Source organism: Cynocephalus volans, chromosome X (genome assembly GCF_027409185.1).
Source record: "Cynocephalus volans isolate mCynVol1 chromosome X, mCynVol1.pri, whole genome shotgun sequence".
Lineage (NCBI taxonomy): Eukaryota > Metazoa > Chordata > Mammalia > Dermoptera > Cynocephalidae > Cynocephalus > Cynocephalus volans.
The window spans coordinates 136,958,460-136,979,948 of record NC_084478.1 but is presented as its reverse complement, the minus strand read 5'-3'; the positions used below and the strand labels follow the sequence as shown (position 1 = coordinate 136,979,948).

At 34.5% G+C, this 21,489-nt stretch overlaps 1 protein-coding gene across 4 annotated transcripts in view; it reads right to left on the bottom strand.

Annotated features, from left to right (window-relative positions):
* Positions 1–21,489, bottom strand: part of STAG2 (STAG2 cohesin complex component) — a 116,071-nt gene that overhangs the window by 71,414 nt on the left and 23,168 nt on the right. For all 4 annotated transcript variants that reach the window (XM_063083167.1, XM_063083166.1, XM_063083170.1 and 1 more), the window contains exon 2: positions 2,820–2,958. In XM_063083167.1, coding sequence (XP_062939237.1) covers positions 2,820–2,863 — 44 coding nt within the window. In that variant the 5' untranslated portion in view covers positions 2,864–2,958. The remainder of the gene's footprint in view (positions 1–2,819; positions 2,959–21,489) is intronic.

Here is a 21,489-nt window from a genome sequence, read left to right as displayed (position 1 = left end):
TGAAGAAAAGAGGTGGTAAGCTATTGTCAGGAGAACCAGTTCTAGTACTATGTAACTGAGTGATCTTGTACAAGTGAAAACCTCTCAATCTTTTCATCTATAAACAATGTACATGCAGGAAAGAATGAAATCTCTAAAGTCTCTTCAATCTCCAACATATGAATCTATAAATCCTAATAAATTGTCCCTTGTTTTGAGAGGGGTGTAGGGGCCACTTTGTATCATGTGGATTTTCTCACACACATAAGGAAGTAGACTGATTTATTTTTATCTTTATTTTATTTTATTTTTTTGGCAGCTGGCCAGCACAGGGTAAGAAGACTGATTTAAATAAACATGTGTGATGCCTTCTATATGTGTAAACATGGGTATATCTATCTAGATAGTAGTAACATATCCTCATTTAAATGCTTAAGGCAAGGCATAGTTACACTGGTATTTGGGTCACAGTGGATTTCAGAATTGAGCCACACCCATAAAAGATAAAGGTCTTACCACCCTAAATGCATAAACCTAGCACTATACCAGATTTGCTTAAAATAAATGGAATGAAAGTGAAAGACTATCTTTATAATCTAGATTTCTTTTACTCCCATTTTTATTGCTACAATAACCAGTTGTCCAGAGGCTGTGAGGCAGGAATACTTCAGAAATCTAACATAATGGTTAAGATGCTAACAGGAAAAAAAATTACTATTCACAGCACTTACATACAAAGTAATTTAAACAATGTATTGAAGATAGTGGCGATCTTAACTATGTCCTATAATGCTGGGAGGAAAGGGCCTGTAATAAGCACCATTTCCCAGAGTTAGTGCACCAAAAACTGAATGACTATTATAACATTAATATTGAAACTTGTGCCTGTTACATCTTAAGAAGATTGTTGTCATCAATATTCTCCTCATGTGCCTATATGGCCTTGCAAAAAAAACTGAAAATGTTTTAAAATATCTTGATGTATAAATAATATTTCTTTCTTCCTAAGACATTTGTGGGACACCAGCTCCAGAGAGCTCAGTAAACTGCTATAAGTGTGCAAAAAATCACAAATCTTCACGATATTCCAATGGCCACAGAGTAATCAAAGGCTCAATTACACTCTTAATCCTCATCTCCAGGCTATCCCAACTAAAAGGATGAGCCATTAGAGGTTTGATTACTAACTGAAAAACCTTCTGAAGAAAGATGAAGTGAGTAATCAGGATGGGAATCTTAAAAACCCCCAACCAGGAAGAAACACTCTCCTAATTCTTTCTCCAATGCTTTCCTGTGTTTTTAAGATCAAAACAACAACAACTGCCCTAGGTGAAATAACACATGTTTATACATTTATGGGGCATGCTGGGTTAACCATTTAGTGGCCTGAAACATCAGGAGTCATCTATCACATGACTCAATCTTCCATTCCTCTTTATTGTGCCCCTGACCCCACATGCCCAATCAAATGCTAGGTCTATTCTATCTCCATGACATCAATTCTCTTTTATCCATTATCCTATTTCAGGCCCTGATTACAAGATATTCTAAGTCAATAATCTAGTATATAATACAAACCTTTATAACAGTCTCTAATCTTAATGTATGCAAGAAATTTCATAATCTTCTCTTTACAACTTTAAAATATGAGCTCATAAAGGCAGAAGTACCTAACTTAATTCCTCACAGAATCTAATATAATGTCCTGTATACAGCAGGCACTTAATATTTTTTAACAAAGGTAATAATTAACTCTTACACGGAAGTCAATATATAAAATCTTCACTGAAGATTCTGATTCCGGGAAACCTTAATGTCTTTGGTAGTTTTAAACTAGTCAAAAATTAATTTTTCTCAGACTATCCCATGTCCTCTCTCCAGCAAACGAACAAACAAACAAACAAAAAAAAAGGAAGAAAAGAAAAGAAAATTTCCTCAACAATCTGAAAAGAAAGTAAATATACACTGGGATTAAAGTCACATTAAAAAAATCATACTTTGAAATATTAGCAATATCCTAGTAGATTCTCCATTGAAGATAACTAAATTATTAAAAATATGAAAACTTTCTTTTCAAATCAAGTTTCATAAAGACCTGAACAGTAAATATAGCATGTGGTGTGTGTGTGACTGTGTGCACATAAAATAATGTTAAAGAGACCCATGGGCATTTTTCATTGAGGCACCTCGTGAAACTGGAGCTTAGTATGAAAATCGCTGTTACATACAGTAGTTCAAATTCTCTCCTACATCAAAAACAAAGGAGTAATTAGAATAAAGGTTGACTAAAGAGTATAGGTAGCTTTTATAAGATGGGGGTAAAGGCTCTATCTATGTTGAAATCACTTTATGGACCAATATACACGTAACTTATTCTGGCAAAAATTATAGACAGCATGTCCTACCCTCCTAGATTTGTTTTAGCCTATCATTATTTGATTTTATAACAGAAATCTTACATTATATCCTAAGTACTACTGCATGATATATATTCTTCACCAATAAGAAAATTTAACTTTTTAAGAATTTCATAATGCTCCCTCAAAATAGTTGTTGCAAAACCAAGTATGGACTCAGGACTACACAGCAAAAAATAATAAATTGTGCAGTATGTAAGCTGAAAACTAAATTTAAAACATAGCACCAAAAAGTATAGAATAATTACTATTACAGAGCCCAATAAGCATTGATATAAGCTGTTTCAAAGCATTCATACTATCTCACATATAAGATCTCTTCAAGCAAAAGTAAATTCAACTAACTTTAGTATTAACTTCAATACATTTCCTGTGTTGTAGAAAAACAAGTATTTAAAAACTATCACAACATAATTCACTTACTGTAGTAGATTAAAATCAGTTGGTATTTCTGGAGCTGCTATCATTTCTTTATCATCTTCTGGAACACACCAATGTCAGAAATGTGTTCATATATTTACGTGGGTAAAAAGATTGTTTGCTTCTTTCTTCTAAAACGATCCTTTAAAAGAAGGAAATGACATATTTATTATAAACACATCAAAAATATTAGGAAGGGATATCCATACTCAAAAGCTAAATCCCCAGTGCCTGCTGATATGTTTTAGTAAATATGGACTTCATTCCCTTGCATTTGACTGCTTTTTCTAGATATGGATTTGTTATAACCCTTGCAGCTCCACAGTAATAACACGTAGGAGGAAAAAAAAAAGAAGAAGCTTGTATTACAATTACTTTTTAAATCTGTTATGATTCTTTAGCCTGGCTTTATGTATATTATTAATACATCCTTAATAGAAACAGGACATGACTCTTTTACTAGTTCTGAAATCCCTATGACAAGTTTAAACCATAATACGATGCCAAAAATTTATAGCTTTTTGCCGATGGTGTACAGATATAGTTAAAAGGAGCTAATTAATAAAACCTAAGACAGAATTTTTAAACGCTCTAAAAACATGTTTTTCTATCCCAGAGGAAACATACAGTCCAAAGCATGGCTTATTAATAAATAACCATTTCATGATGATAATGTGTTGAGAAGGGAGGGGGGAAAACGTTAGATCTGATCTATTCCCCCTGAAGGAACTTAAAATCAATTTAAACACCAAGAATGTCATATGGACAACAAATTCCATTTGTGACCAAAGTAAGTTCAAGTCTAGCTATAGGAAGGATATTATTTCTAGTTCTGAAGGTAAAGGATGCATCTCCTAAATGAGAAAATGACCTAAAAGCAAATGACCAGTCTATAACAAAAAGGAGAAAACAGGCTGAAGCTAAGGTCTGAATTTCTTAGTCTTATGTGTAATTTTCTCTTATGTTTTTCTTTTATTCACAAGTGAATCTAGTACTCTGTGGCCACCTAAAGAAAAAGGAGGTAAGACTATACATGTCCAATTAATAATAAATGCTCAAATATAACATACTGATGAACTCCTAATGATCTCTTCCTATAAAATAAACTCACGAAAAACAGATGATTCAATTTTTCCATTCATTTTAAATATCTAAAAAATACCATAAATGGCTACTAATAATTAATATACAGAAGTTAAAAACACTGCATTTCCTAGCTTACTACACAGTTAAGTTAAAACAGCAAAATTTTAACTTTTCTTCACAAAATTTTAATTTTTCTTCACAAAACTTTTGTGAACAGCAAAATAATGACTGGAGTAACAGGAAAAACAAGAATGAATAATCCACAAATTAAGTCCTTAATAATCAAGAATTATATATAGCACCACTTTGAGTTTACCTTTTTTCCAAAAGGTACTCATATTGCAACATCTTTATTTAAATACAACTTCCAATGGTCTTTCCCTTGCCCTAAATCATTGTCCCAGGATTGTTCCCCTTCTAGACCACTAATTGTTAATCTGGCTTTATTCTTACTGTAATCTAAGGAATTGTCTAAGTAGTACACCAGAGTTTTGAGGCTTGTCATCACATGTAGGACACACCTTCGCCTCCTAAAATCCTAACTCATTTTTTAAAAGAAAACTTTTTTATCGTTTGTTTTTTTAAAGGAACTGGAGAGATGCAGACCTAATAAATTCTAACCAAGTCAGGCCATCTAGATGACAAGATGGAAATAAAGTGGCCATGTGATCCTGCTGTGTCTGTCTGCCTGCCTCTCTGAGCATTTTCGTAACAACCAAACTTGCTGCTTTCCTTCAACATAGTTTTTAAGCAGACTTTAAAGATATTTCATAAAGTTCCCTAAAAAAATCACTAGTAAGGAACATAAAGAATGCACTAGCTCTGAAAAACAGAGAGCACTAAATAAGAGAAATATTGTGTGACATACTACATTCCCTAAATAGTACAAAATTAATTTCTAGTGTAAAAGTAAATATTGCAAGGTCAAATTATTTTGCACAGCATAGGCTATACTAACATGTATTTGGTAATTGGAAACCAAAGCAAATACAAAAGCAAAACCAAAGACGTGAGTCTCTCAAGACAAAGTGTCTATATTTCTAAAAGAAAAGAATGTTGCATCAGAGTCTGAGAGACTTAGAAAAAATTACTGAACTGGCCAACTCTCAATCCCAGTAAAATACTTGTTTTTAAGTCTCTAAATATTAAAAATTCACCCAACCAATTAAAAGTATCTGCCATGTACCAAACGTTAATACTGGGCACTGGGAATACAGTAGTGAACAGGGGAGCCATTATCCTTTTGGAACTACCTGTACAAGAAATGTGAAAACATATTTATTTCTACTAGAAGGCACCTACCTCTATTGCCACCTAGTATTATTAAACATAAAAATACTAAATTCTATGTATGACTTTTTACTATTTTAATCATTCTCTAAATAACTAATTTACCACCAAAACAGTTTATGATAGCTCAACAAAAATTATAAATATTAAAGTTGCTTTGTAACATAAAAGGTAGGGAACACAATGGATAAGCTGGCATTGGGGATTTATTTTAAAGAGTATAAGCTTTAATCTACATGAAGAGCTGAGAATGTTTCCATTTTTATTTTAAATGTCTACAGTTACATATAAATAACTTGCTTTCACAAAAGACTTAGATTAAAAAATTCACGTCTTCAAATGTGTTTAATACCATTTGACCTAAGCTGGAAAACCCCAAACTGTAACAATAGGTTATGTTCCAAAAAAAAGTATTGATTTTAAAAATCAAACTCACCGCACCATTTCTGGGCTACTGCAGGATATTAAACTTTTTTAAAATATGCTCTAAGATCACAAGGTGGAGCTCTCACCTAGTGTCAAGGAAAAACTTTGAGGTCTTTCACATGTACCAATTCTCTATACTATAAAAGAGTTACATTCCAACAGCTTTGGAGGATAAAGCATACAAATGAAATTTGCATTAAAAGTCTCAATCACTATTTTCCTTTTGGGAAAAACACTTATTCAACAACTAGCTTCTGCTTCTCCTTACTTAAAACTAAGTGATCACATTTGTAGATAGGGTATATAATACATATTGGAAGTAAAACCACTTCCTTAGGTTTGTGTGTATAGTATGCTGCCATGAATGGTTCGTTAAATACATTCATATAGAATTATTGGATTAAAGAGTAAATAGGTGGTCATATATTTTTAATTCTGAAGGTTAAATTCAAGTAAACACTCCCAGTAGCATTGCTTTTGATAGAGATCTAAAAGCTGAAACCTAATCATCATAACTTTTCAAGTAATCCAAAATTAGTATATGTTTATGGCCTGTTACTCAAAGTTTGGATTACAAGTTATATTCAGTAACAAAAAACTTTCTTCTTTCACTTCTAAAAACCTGTCAGACACCTATTACTACAGCATATAAATACAAATTTGTAAAAAAATTATGACTACGCTTGCATCTTAAAGTCCAAAATTAATGGCTTGCTAAATTAATTAAAATCACCCCATCCCCATAAAATACACAAAATAACCTGATGTTTTTCTTTGACATTGTTTAAAAATCTTGAGGTAATTTTTATTTTTTTTCCTAAAAGAATAATTGTTTTGAAGGTCTTTTAATCTCAAGACAGAAAATAAAAAGCTACAAACAGAGCCATCACTATCAAGGCCCCTCAAAATCTATACTTTTTTATTTTTGTTATTAACACATAACAGTTGTACATATTTATGGGGCACAATGTGATGTTTCAACACAGAATCCATATTTTATTGGAGGGGGCATTTAAGCAGCTTGTGTGCTGATTCTCTCACTAAAAATGCAGAAATATTCAATTGTTAAAAGCTGGCAAATTCATAGATCACATGCCATCGCCTTATCTTAATACTCCTCCCAAAGGGGGCGTACCCTATCTATAAGGATCTATAAGGATCACATCTAGGAAATGTATACACCCTTCTAAAATGCCACCATCATTATAAAACAAACGCTTAAAATTAGGAATTACCTAAATGTCCAAACAGATTAAATGATAGTACATCAAGGTAATTAATGTTTTATACACTGAAACTATGACTATGTACCAATGTGGGTAAAGTTTGATATGTTAAAAACCACATATTCGAGGGCCAGCCCATGGCTCACTTGGGAGAGTATGGTGCTGATAACACCGAGGCCACGGGCTTGGCCCTATATAAGGATGGCCGGTTAGCTCACTCAGGAGAGTGTGGTGCTGACAACACCAAGTCAAGGGTTAAGACCCTTTTACCAGTCATCTTTAAAAAAGAAAAAAAAACAACCCACATAGTTCAGATGTGATATTAACAACAAAAAAACAAAGAAGCAAAGGAAAACAGTTAACATATCAGGGTGGTAATGAAAATATTGGTGATTTTTAAACTTGTGATTTATAATCTTATTGTTAATACCCAAAAAAGTAAATTATGAGAGGGAAATTTAGTTTTCAGTGTATTCTATTAACTATCTGAACTACCTGTGGAATTACAAAACTATGCTGCTAAAACCTGATTTATTCATATTTCAGGTCCATAATCTTATAAAGTTGCACATGTACAAAAACTCTGAATTCTATCATGAAATTGTCTTTTATTATGTTCTCCTACTCCTACTGAGGAGACAACAGAAAGAAGTCTGTCAATTTGAGGTTGCGAATGCTAGAAGGTAGACTAGTTCCTTAAAAAGTAGTACATTTGATCAAAAAAAGAAAGTTACTATCATTCCTATGCCAAATGATACATCAGTACATAGGGCAAGAAATAAAAAGCTCACCAAAAATTTTAATTAGAGATAAATAAATACACAAACAAATCAAGGGAGGGGGGAAGAAGACAGAAAAACCACAAAAATTCCTTCAACTGTTTAAGTCAAGTGAACAGATATGATTGGGAGTGGTAGGGGGGTGGAGAGGAATGGATAAAGGGGCATGAAAACCAACTACAATGTATATTGAGAAGTAAAATAAAATAAAATATTTAAAAATTTTTAATTAGACATAAATACCTATCTTTAAAAGGAAAAAAAGCCTCCTGCCCCTCTGATGATTAATAAACCTTTAAAAAAACTTTCCTTACCCAAAATATATTTTTCCTCCCTCTGTTAAACTCCCTAATTTGTGCAATTGTCTTCTGAGTAAATGACATGGTGAAAAGAATGACAAATCAAGCAATGATCATGTGTATTCAGACCGGTAGTAAAATCTCAATCTCAAGTTTCTTAATATCATATTCATACTACAGCTACCACATATATCATTTGCAAACGTATTTTCTTTTCCACAAACCTAGATAGAGTCTTAAAGAATTCTTATATAACGCCAAGGTCACAGGTTCAGATCCCTGTACCAGCCAGGCACCCAAAGGAAAAAAAAAAAAAAAGAATTCTTAATGATAGTCCCCGCTCTGATGCACTAATAGGGAATCTGGAAAAGGTATGCTTGGAAGAAATCTGTGTACATAAAAGACTTAATGACCCTGCCTACATCTCCTAACTCACTGTAGGATAGGTCCAATATATGAACTTATAAACTTTAAATATAATATAAAAAAGGAAGAGGAAGGCCAAAAGTAAAAGGCATTTCTAAAAAAAACTAAGTAGACAAACTGAACGTGCCCAAGGCCACAACACTTCAAAAATAACTTTTACTTTCAGGAAGAGGGGAAGGAGCAAGCTGGGGCAGTCTACACGGATATGGCATCACTACACACTGCCAGAAACTAAAGCCAGACAGAACTGGAAACATCCACCTGTTCCCCTACTATTTTAAGTGTATGATACTAGGTGCTCAGCAATCTTCTTAGTTTCCTTGTCTACCCACTTTTCCCAGTGCTTTCAAAATGTGACTCAAGCCACCCTCGCCACAGTTGGGATCACCTGGCCCAACCTACATACTCAGCCTGCCCTGGTTCTCAACCATCAGTTCTGATTTCCATAGAAAATCTAGCATACTATTGTGAACTTTAGAGGCAAATGAGCGTTAACTAGTTTTTTCAAGGGGGGACGCAGGGAAGTTTCTGCCTTATTCCTGCAAACTCAGTATTCTACCAACTTGTACTCAGTTTTAACCTTTACCTGAATCATCACCCAAGCAGCATACCCTGTCCTGACATGTTCTTGTAATACATCTACCACCTCATCCCAGGAACTAGAATCCTGCTCATACACCCCCCTAAAAACAGACTCCCTGTGTCTCTTGAGTTACCCTAACCTGAATGCCACAATACTGCCCTCCCCTCATCTGACCAGATCGACACTGGCTGCTTCTAGACACTGGATAACATATCGTACCTGACATATTGGATACATACCTGCTATCTAATTCCATGTCTGCTAATTCCCCAGTTTGCCTGACAAGCTGCAGTTGACTAGCTCTATCCCAAAATAAATATCAAAATAGGTAAAACATATGTTTTATCATATACTATCACCTTAAAATCATTTCTCAGTTGGCCAGGGTCAACAGCTAATAAAATTTAAAGGTACTGTCAATGCCCACTCTTTATCTCTTATATCTGAATACCACACTCTACATTTAGCTTTTTACAAGAAGTTAATTTATTTTTTTTAAATGCACATAGTTCAAAAGTTAATGGCAAGATTCTATTATCTTTCAATTCCACTTTTCCACGAACTTTTTCAAGTACCCTTATGTGTGTGTATGTATGTTAATAGACATAACTTCCTATATGTTAAGACACTGTGCAAAGAGGGGGTAATTATGACTGGGTGTAGTAAGTATCAACATTTCAGATGAGACCCAATTCCCTGGCATAAATGGATATCTAGATGTGAAAATCAAATTTACAAGGAGCTAAATTCATGTGTTAACACTTGCAAATGGTATACAGCATGACATATACATTATTATCACCAAAACCATTTCACACTGGGCACCACAAACTTATTGGCAGATTTCATAGCAAAGTAGATGAAGACAGGATAATCTTGCCTGGATTTCAGGGGAAATCTAAATTTTCATTTCACATTCTCAATAGGTTATATCAAAAGCTTCCACATTTATTTATTCAAGGTAGTAAAAAGCACCTAAATGAGATATCGTGTTTATTAATAATCTGCATAAAAATGGGGATACAATTGTAACTGAGATACAATTAAGTAAATTAAAAACAATAAAACTAAAGTGTAAGATAAATCATTTAGTTACACTTACTTATTTATAGAGAATAATGGAAACCGTTAACCTAAAATTTAGAATTACAGTGACTACTATTAAACACAATACCCTTTTTGCATTTTAGGATGACCACATCACAGAACACACATGTCATATAAAGTCTTTTTGTTCTTTCACCTGTGATTAACTAAGAACTTATTAAAATATCTAGCATTACCAACCACTTGATATAACCCACTAACTTTGCTAACAACCACAGTACACAATTCATAGATTTAAGTCATACTCATACTCAAGTACAGAAATCAAATATGATTTTACAATTCAGTTTGTGAATACAGTACAGGTACTTCCCATTTCTTATTTCAGATCTAAGTGTTTGGTGCTTTGCTTAGTAATTCTACACAGTGGCAATGACAGGAGACCAGACACACATATGTGGTACTCCAAAAATTTTCTCTAATCTTAAACATTGCTAGACAAAGAGTAAAACATGCAAATTACTTTTTAAAATTTAGATTTAAGCCAGAAAAAGACACAATAAGTAAACTACAGACCAATATAATATCCTTGATGAATACTGATGTAAAAATCTTCAACAAAACACTAGCAAACTGGAATTCAATAGCACATTAAAAGGATTATACACCATGACTGACTGAGATTTACTCCTGGAATACAATGCTAGTTCAACATACAAATATCAATCAATATAATACAGCATATTAACAGAAAGAAGGACAAAACCCACATGATCATTTCAATTGATGCAGAAAAAGCATCTGACAAGATTCAACATAATTCTTTCACAATAAAAACATTCTACAAACTAAGACTAGAAGTAAACTACCTCTACATAACAAAGGTAATTTATGAAAAGCCCACATCATTTATGAAAAGCTAACATCATACTCAATGGTAAAAGACAGAAAGCTTTTCCTCTAAGAACAGGAACAAAGCAAGAATGCCCACCCTCACCACTTCTATTCAACATAGTATTAGAAGTCCTAGCCAAAGCAACTAGGCAAGAAAAGTAAACACAAGACATTCAAATCAGAAAGGACGAAGTTAAATTATCTGTTCCCAGATGACATGATCTCATATAGAAAACCACAAAGTTTCCACACACACTTAGAACTAATAAATTGGATAAAGTTGCAGGATACAAAATCAACACACAAAATTCAGTTATACTTCTATATACACAATGAACAATCTAAAAAGGAAACAACTCCATTTACAATAGCATCAAAAAGAATACTTAGGGATAAACCTAACCAAGGAAGTGGAAAACTTGTACACTGAAAACTACATAATATTGCTGAAAGAAATTAAAGATAACACAAATAAATGGAAAGACATCCCATGTACTAGGATTGGAAGACTTAATATTGTTATGATGTCCACACTACCCAAAGTGATCTACAGATTCAATGCAACCCCTATCAAAATGCCAACAGCATTTCTTGCAAAATAGAAAAATTCATCCTAAAATCCATATGGAATCACAAGGGACCCTGAATGGCCCAAACAATTTTTAAAAAGAACCAAGTTGGAGGACTTACATTTCCAACCTTCAAAACATTATCACAAGGCTACAATAATCAAAAATGTGTGGTACTGGCATAAAGACAGACAAACAGACCAATGGAATAGAACAGAGAGCCCAAAAATGACCTCACATACAGAGTCAAATGATCTTCAACAAGGGTGCCAAGACCACTCAATGAGGAAAGGACAGTCTCTTAAACAAATGGTGCTGCAGAAACTGGATGTCCACATGCAGAAGAATGAAGGTGGACACTTATCTTACACCATACACAAAAATTAATTCAAAATGAATTAAAGACCTAAATATAAGACCTAAAATTATAAAACTCCTGGAAGAAAACAGGGGAGGAGCTGGGCGGTTAGCTCACTTGGGAGAGCACAGTGTTTATAAGACCATGGTCAAGGGTTTGGATCCCTGTGGTGGCGAGCTGCCAAAAAAAAGAAAAGAAAAGAAAAGAAAACAGGGGAAACACTTCATGACACAGCAGGTGGCAATGATTTCTTGGATATGACACCAAAAGCACAGGCAACAAAAGCAAAATTACACAAATGGGACTATATCAAACTTAAAAAGTTTTGTGCATCAAATGACAATCAACAAAGTGAAAAGGCAACCTACACAATGGAAGAAAATATCTGCGAATCATATACCTGATAAGGGGTTATTATCCAGAATATATAAAGAACTCCTACAATTCAGCAACAAAAAATCAAATAACCCGTGTTTTTTTTAAGTGAGCAAAGGACCTGAACAGATATTTCTCCAAAGATACACAAATGATCAGCAGCATATTAAAAGATGCAGAACATTACTAATAATCAGAGAAATGCAAATCAAAACCAGAATGACATATCACCTCACATCCATTAGGATGGCTACTACCCAAAAAAAAGAAAGAAAGAAAACAGAAAATAACACATTAACGAGGATATAGAGAAATTAGAACTCCTGTGCACTGTTGATGGGACTGTAAAATGGTGCAACCACTATGGAAAACAGTATGGAGGTTCCTTTAAAAATTAAAAATTAAAAACAGAACCACCATATGATCCAGCAATTCCACTTCTGGGTATATACCACAAAAAATTAACAGCAGGGTCTCACACAGATGTCTGCACACTCACATTCACAGCAGCACTATTCACATTAGCCAAGAGATGGAAGTAACCCAAATGCCCATGAAAAGATGAATGGATAAACAAAATGTGGTATATATATATACACAAAGGAATATTATTCAGCCTTAGAAAGGCAGGAAATTCTGTCACACACTACAACATGGATGAGCCCTGAGGACATTATGCTAAGTGAAATAAGCCAGTCACAAAAAAGACAAATGCTGTACGATTCCACTTATGAGGTATCTAAAGTACTCAAACTCATAAAAACAGAAAGTAGAATAGTGGTCACCACGTGCTGGGGGGAGAAGAAAAGGAGAGCTGTTATTTAATGAGTATAGAGTTTCAGATTTGCAAAATGAAAATTTCCTGAAGATGTGTTTCACAACAATGTGAATATACTTAACACCATACACTTAAAAATGATTAAGATGGTAAACTTTATGTTTCTTACCACAATCAATCTAAACCCTCTTTTATCAAGCAAGACTCTCTCATATGGTATAGACTCACAAGATTTTATTTAAATCACCAATCATTTGAGAATACCTTTCTACTAACCAAGCATATCATAACTATTGATACCTTTTGAGATGTAATTTTATAAATTAAGACACTGATAATTGATATCTACACTCAAAATACTTTGTTTTGACAAACAGATTTTTTGTCTCCCATTTAATGAGGTAAAAATCTACTAAAGCTTATGTAATTTTACAGCAAAATATCAAAAGAAATAATCTAGCTTTTCCAAAAAACATGGAAGAACTTGGTTGAACAACATTGAGTTATCCCAGTTACACTTTTAAAGTTACTTATCACAGGGTATGAAAACTATCATTGAAACCCATTTAACAAATGTTCAACATTTCTCTCCCTTGTTCAAATTGTGATGGTACAAGTCAAGTCTCATAGTTAGCTACAAGAGAAGAGCACACAGCTTAAAACGAGAAAAAAAAAAAGCAGCAAGAACCTTCCAGCAGCAATGCAAGCAAGCCGCACTCAAGGGTTAGCACACTAAATGGCCTCATGTGATGATACTGGGAATTAGGAGTTACTGAACCCTAAATGCAACAATTGATTCCAGTAAACTCAGAGGAGGGAGTATACAACATAAAGAAGATCCAGTAAGAAGAAATATCAAAATATTATATATAATATTATATATATACACACACACACGCACATACATAGATTATTAACGCTAGATATCACCAGAGGCCCACCACATTTTGTCCAGTAATCTATTCCATATTCAGTGCCTTTATACACCCATTAATGTATTTCACCTGGCTTTAGTATGCCATCCAAGCAAATCAACCTGAGCTCTTAAGACAATGGTACTTTTTCAAATTTTCCTAGAGCTATTGAGACCAAAAGACTATTATATTTCTAAACTATCACAAATACATTAAAGCACTTTGCAAAACATCTCCAAAAGGGGCCGGCCAGTTAGCTCACTTGGTTACAGCATGGTGTTGACAGCACCCAGGTCAAGGGTTCAGATCCCCCTATTGGCCAAAAAAAAAAAAAAAAAACCAAAAACCCAAAAGGGCTATCTTGATGCTAAGAAAAACAAAATAATGATTCAGCAAACACAAGATTAAGAACATTATTAAAAACAAATACCTACTAGGACTAATGTATTTATGTTTTGAGTAGACTTGAAAATATACCCTACTGCAGAGAACGTGAAAACTATCTTAGGTTCATAGTTACTGTAACTTTGCTGTTATGACATAGTTTGTTGTACCAATGGTTTATCTGCTAAGTCATTAGTCAGGAAAGAAACTTCTCAATCAGAAATTTTTTTCTACAGGAAAATGTGTTGTAATGATTCACTTCACAAAAAGATATGTGCCAATAATGTAGCAAAACCAAGAACATGTATGAGCTTCTTCATAATAATTATCTCCTATCTTATTCTATGATTATTACTGTGGCAAAAGTACTCAAAGTGCTTTTTTCATAATGAACACAACCTCTTTCTCTCTCTCCCTCCCTCCCTCGTTCCTCCCCTACCCCCCCATCCTCAACCTCACCCATCAATGGTTGTACTTATCTTTCCTGATTAATAAACTCCAAATAAGGGGAAAACTTTTCTTTTCCAACTGCTTCACGAAAATTATTGGGCTGATGTTTGCTAAATACCCCACTCATATCATTTTATTATATCCCGCACACAGGTTAATCCTGTGTCACCTGCTTTGGTTAATCCTAACAACTTACTAGATATTCAAAACTACGTTTCGTCTGTCTGTTTTTCTGTCTGAAGTTACAGAGCAACAAGCAGAGTTTCTCCATTGTCATGTATTTTTTAACTTAGTTACTACTGAACTGACTATTTCATATTGATCATAACCTGTAGTTCATGAAATGATTCAGAAGCCAGTATGGCAAATTCAACTCTCATACCATGAAAAACAGCATCAACACAACTCTGAAAATCTTCTGCTAGGTCTGGCAAAGTTTACATCAGATTGTTTTGATCAGTGTGCTACCTTTCATGCAAGAAAAGAGTTGTAAAATAAGAATAATGTGGACGGGTGTATTTGTTTGTCTGCACAAAAAGAAAAACTAGGAAAAATTAACAAGAAATATTTTTTTAAGGTTGCCTATAAGGGGGAGCGGATGATAAAAGGAAAACAGGAGGAAGGAATCTGTGGAAGACTTCTGTGTATATGTTCTCATATAATTTTAATTTTTGAATTAAGAAAATGTATTACTTATTCAAAAAAGGAAGTGAATTATTTAAATTCCTAAAATTGAAAACACATTGGGGAAAATAAAGTTAATCATGTGCATCAAATTAATAACATAAGCATATGGAGAAAACATTTATAGTGAGTTTGGAACACACTTTCTTTATCCTTAGGAAGATGAATTCTAAGGACGAAAAGAAGAGGAAAATTAAACTTCACATAATAGTTTTCTTTTAATATTGATTCTGTTCCTCTGAAGTTATTTTCTTTATGCAACAGGAGAAACCAAATAAGTAATAATGTTTATAATATTAAGAATCAAGGGGCCGGCCCATGGCTCACTTGGGAGAGTGTGGTGCTGATAACACCAAGGCGACGGGTCCGGTCATCTTTTTAAAAAAAAGAATCAAGATTTTAAGTGCAAAAGAGATAATTAGCAAAGAAACTTTTAAAATACATGCTAAAATTGAATAGAGGGAAACACAAATTAAAACCACAATGAGATATATCACTATACCTATCAGAATTGCCAAAATAAAAAATACTGACACCACCAAATGCTAGACAAGATGAACAGAAACTGACTACACACTGCTGGTAAAAATGTAAAATGATACAGCCACTGTGGCAAAGAGCTTAGCAGTTTCTTTAAAAATTACATACACATTTACCATAACATCCAGCAACTCTACTCCTAAACATTTATTCCAGAGAAATGAAAACCTACGTCCACACAAAAACATGTACATGAAATGTTCATAGAAGCTTTATATGTAAGAGCCAAAAACTGGAAGCAACTCTGTTATGGGTTGAATCATGTCCCCCCAAAATTCATATGTTGAGGTCCTAATTCCCACTACCTCAGAATGTCGCCTTATTTGGGGACAGAGTCTTTACAGAAGTTAGAAAGCTAAAATGAGGTCATTAAAGTGGGCCCTAATGTAATGAGTGGTGTCCTTATAACAAGGGGAAATTTGGAGACAGAGAACACCATGTGACAATGAAGGCAGAGATGTGGGTGATGCTCCTAGAAGCGGAGAAACACCAGATTCCCAGCAAACCACCAAAAGTTAGGGGAGAGACATGGAACAGATACTCTCTCATAGCCCTCAGAAGGAACCAACCTTGCCAACACCTTGATCTTGGATTTCTAGCCTCTAGAACAATAAATTTCTGCTGTTTAAGCCGTCCAATTTGTGTACTTTGTTATGGCAGCCCTAACGAACTAACACAAACCCAAATATCCTTCAATGAGAGAAGGGTTAAACCAACTGTGGTAGATCTACACCACAGAATACATGTCAGCAATACAAAGGAATGAATTGTTGGAATGTAACAGCTTGGATGGATCTCAAAGGGGCTATACTAAGTGGGGAGAAAAAAAATCTCAACAGGTTATATATACTGTATAATTTCTATTTATATGACATCCTGAAAATGTCAAAATTACGAATAACAGATTAGTGATTGCCACAAATTGGGGACAAAATAGAGAACGGGGAGGGGAGAGGAGCATGTGTAACTAACTATAAATGAGTAGCACAAGGAATCCTTGTGATGATGCAACAGTTCTGTATCTTAGTGGTGGTGGTAGTGGTGGCAGTTGCACCCATCTACACACGATAAAATTGCACAGAATTATACATATATAAACCCTGTCACATAAACGAGTACATGTAAAACTGATAAAATCTGAATAAATTATGTGAATTTTACCAATGTCAATTTCCTGGTCTTCATATGATCCTATAGTTATGGAAGATGTTACCACCAGGGAAAACTGAGTGAAAGATATATGGGATCTCACTCCTATTTTTGCAATGTCCTAAAAATCTACTATTATACCAAGATAAAAAAAATTTAAAAACAGAGAACTTTAAGTAAGACTTTTAATAGAATACGCAAGAAAAGTGAAAGCAGGGACTCAAAAAGATATGTGTACACCGTGTTCACAGCAGCACTATTCACAATAGCCATAAGGTAGAAACAACCCAAGTGTCCATCAACGGTGAATGGATAAACAAAATGTGGTATATACAATGGAATATTATTCAGGCCTTAAAAAGGAAATTTTGATACATACTACATACAATATGAATGAACCTGAAAGACGTTATGCTAAGTGAAACAAGCCAGTCACAAAAGGACAGATATTCTATCATTTCTTTAATGTGGAATGTATGTGTGAGGCACCTAGAAGACTCAAATTCAAAGAGAAAACAGAATGGTGGTTGGGTTGCCAGGGGCTAGGAGCAATGGGAAATTAGTGTTAAATGGGTAGAGTTTCAGTTGGGGAAGATGAAACAGTTCTGGAGATGAATGGTGGTGATGGATGCACAACAATGTGAATGTACTTAATGCCACTAAACTATGCACTTAAAAATGGTTAAAATAACAAATTTTGTTATGTATATGCTACCACAATAAAAAAAAAAAAATTATGCAATCAAAATCCTAGCAAGATTTTTCTCAAAATCAGTGAGCTGATTCTTAGGTGAAAAGGCAAAGGAATCAGAATAGCCAAAATCATTTTGAAAAAGAACAAAGTTAGAGGACTCACACTACTTGATGTCAAGGCTTTCTATGGAGTTACAGTAGTCAAGACAGTGTGAATGGCGATCAGGACGGATCAACAGTACAGAACAGTCGTGAAATAGATCTGAACACATATGGACATTTGGTTTTTGACAAAGGTGCCAAGGCAATTGAATGAAGAAAGATAGTCATCTCAACAAATGGTGCTGGAACAACTGGTTATTCATGTCAAAAAAAAAAAAGAAAGAAAGAAAAAAAGAAAAAGAAGTAACTTCTATCCATACCTTGTAGCATAAGCAAAAACTAACTCAAAATGGATTCTAGACTCAAAGGTAAAAACCTAAAACTATAAAAACTTCCAGGCGGCTTTATTTGTAATCGCCAAAAGTGGAAACAACCCAAATGTCCTTCAAGTGACTAATGGATAAGCAAATCATGTTACATCCATACAATGGAATACTACTCAGTAATAAAAAGGAACAAAATGCCGCTACACACAACATGGATGAAAATCAAATGTGTTATGCTAAGTGAAAGAAGCCAGACTCAATAGGCTACTTACTGCATGACTCCACTTATATAATAGGTATGGAAAAGGCAAAAAACATGTGGATGAGAAACAGATCAGTTGTTGCCAGGGGCTTGGGTTGGGGAGAAAGACTGACTACCAAGGAGTACTGGAGGGATTTGGGCATGGGCATATTAGAACTATCCTATATCTAGATTGTGGTGATGGTTAGACAACTGTATACATTTGTCAAAACTCACAGTACTACACATTAAAAAGAGTAAACTGGACTATACGCAAATACATTAATAATTTTTTTTTTAATCTGTGTCCCTCACTGTCCTCCCACAACACTCAAGTGCTTTCTTCTGATTTATTTCATCAATATCTACATCAGAACCCCAAAACTATCTGTATTTTGCTACCTGAACAATGTTGCTATGATCATTTTAATCAATTATCACGTAAGCTGTCCCTGAAACCAACTGGCATATGATTGAAGCTTTTAACAGATAATATCAAAATTGCCCTCCATAGATAGGGTTTATACCAATTTATACTTCCACCAGCAACATATGTATGGATCTATCAGTTTCTATACTGTCACCAACAGTGCTGTCAAGACACAGATTTTTGCCAATCTGCTAAGTGAAAAATGCTAATTCAGGGTGTAGGTGAGCCTCCCTACAGGAAGTTCCACTTCACAAACTCAGGAACCAAACATATATTTTCAATAAATTCCATCAAAACTCATTAACTCATTTGGATAATGCAGTACTCATTGCTATCTGAACTCTTGCTAGGGAAATCAGGAACCAAACAGGTTTGGCTAAGAAGGGATACTTGTAATTTTAATTTGCACTTCTCTAATTTTCTTGTTTAACCGCCATTCATATTATCTTTTCCATAAATGCTCTCTGCTCATGTTCTCCGCCCATTTTCCTAACAAGCTGATGATCTCTTTCTTACTAACTCCAAAGAGTTCTTCATGTGTCAGGACAGATAGCCTCTCAGGCTTCATAAGCCAAAGGTTCTCTCCCATTGCTGCCACAGAGACAATTTCCTACTAAAATGGCTTTTTTGGGCCACAGGTGCTACATACAGCCCTATCATCATCTCTCCTTGTCCACAAAGTCTTTCTCTTGTAAACTGTTCACACCTTTACTTGCTCCCATTGCCACACACAATTTTTATATTTTGCACTTGAACTTTCTGAGATCAGCCATCCCTGGGCAAGCTCACTACATGTCTCTTTGACATACTACCTACCCTCCTTACACGTTTTTTTGTAATCTGCACATTTTATCTGATAAAAATAGGACTCTGCAGAGGGTTTTTTTCTGTTCACCTTGTTGTTTTTGTATTATACCTGAGGAAAAAAACATTCTCACACCACCATGGTAAGACCAAGTCTTACCAAAATACTTAAATAATGGCATAAAATGGTTACTACAACACATCATCTTCAGTCCTTAAATACTAATCAACACTGAATATTTTCTTAAAAGGTTAAGAGCTTTGCCCAAGTTCACACAGCTAGTAAGAAGCAAAATTCTGGGCTTGTTGAAACCATCTTCTGCACATTTGTCTCACAAATGTATGGTTGTCTTATTAGGATAATCCACATAACAGCTCTTCAGAACATAAATGAGATTATGCTCTTAAACTATTCTGAATCACTCAATTTCAAACATAAGAGGTGTTAGTTTCCTTCCTTCATATTTAAGTAAATATCAAAACTATCACATAGAAACCCCTGAAATATCTTACACCTTGCTCAATACATGCAATAAAAAAAGTTTCCTTACATTTGTATACACAAAATAATCTCTAGCAATATCTTCAGCAGCAGAAAATCCCTAACAGCTGCACTTTACCATCAGTCTTATTATAAAACAATAGGTAGGCATTTGTTGCCTGTAATTATACTTCCTGAAGGGGAGCAGTAGCTTCCCCATAATACCTATAGGCGATTACTTAATCAATAAATGATAGAAAATTCCATGTATAGGAGAGTAGTTCTCTCAAATTCCAGTATGCATATGAATCATATAAAATGCAGGGTCACAGGCCCCACACCAAGGACTAATTCAGTAGATCTGTATACAAGTCTCAGTTATCTGTATTATTCACAAATCCCCCAATACAGGTGGATCCATAACCCACTTTAAGAAAAGCTACTATAAATCATGGAATCAGCACCTGTGATATGTAGGATAACCCAGTTTTGAAGACACAGAAGGCATGAGTAGCTAGAGGAGAGAAGCATATACACTTCCCCATTCCTAATTTGGGCCACTTAATCATCTGAACTTTATTCACTCAAATGACAGGAACCCACAGCTCAATGATGTATTTCCCCAGAATGACTTTAAGAAGCTTCCCAGAGACTAAGCCACCAGTGGCCACCACACCACTCATCTTTAGACAAGAAAGAAATGTACCTTTCCTGAAAGGTATTGCCCATGTTTAAGCTAACCAAGACTGAAAATCTCCAGGAAGTTCATTCCATACAGATTTCAATTCACCACTGGGACCTTCCTCTACCCGTTTTCTATCTTCTACAGAAACACTAGGAGCTGCCAGTTCTAGTTTGAATAATGTAAGACAAAAGTTTATTCAATTGGAAAAACGTATCAGGTAAAAGGGGTGTATTAAACTGTGAGTTTAAAAAAATACAAGGTACAAGGTAACCTCTTCAGACACTTACTATATTTTAATATCATCAATCCTCATTGCAATTCCAACAAGACCCTGCAAAGACCAAAAACTCCTCAACGATTTTTTTATTAATGAAATCGAACCTACAGCTCCAATTACAATGCTCATTATTCCATGAAAAGTGTTCGTTCCCATCTCTGCTTCTCCAGCCTGTAACCATAACCACCCCCTTCTACTCAACCTACAATCATTTTTTAAGGCCCAGTTAAAATCCTAGTTGCTAGATCACTTTTTAGTATCCTCTCAAGTTAGCTATCCCCTCACCCTATCCCTAAATCCACTGCCTGGATGCTGTTTTCTTTTTCGTTTATCTAGCATTTATTTCAGACTTTAAACAATAAATTCTTTTTTTTTTT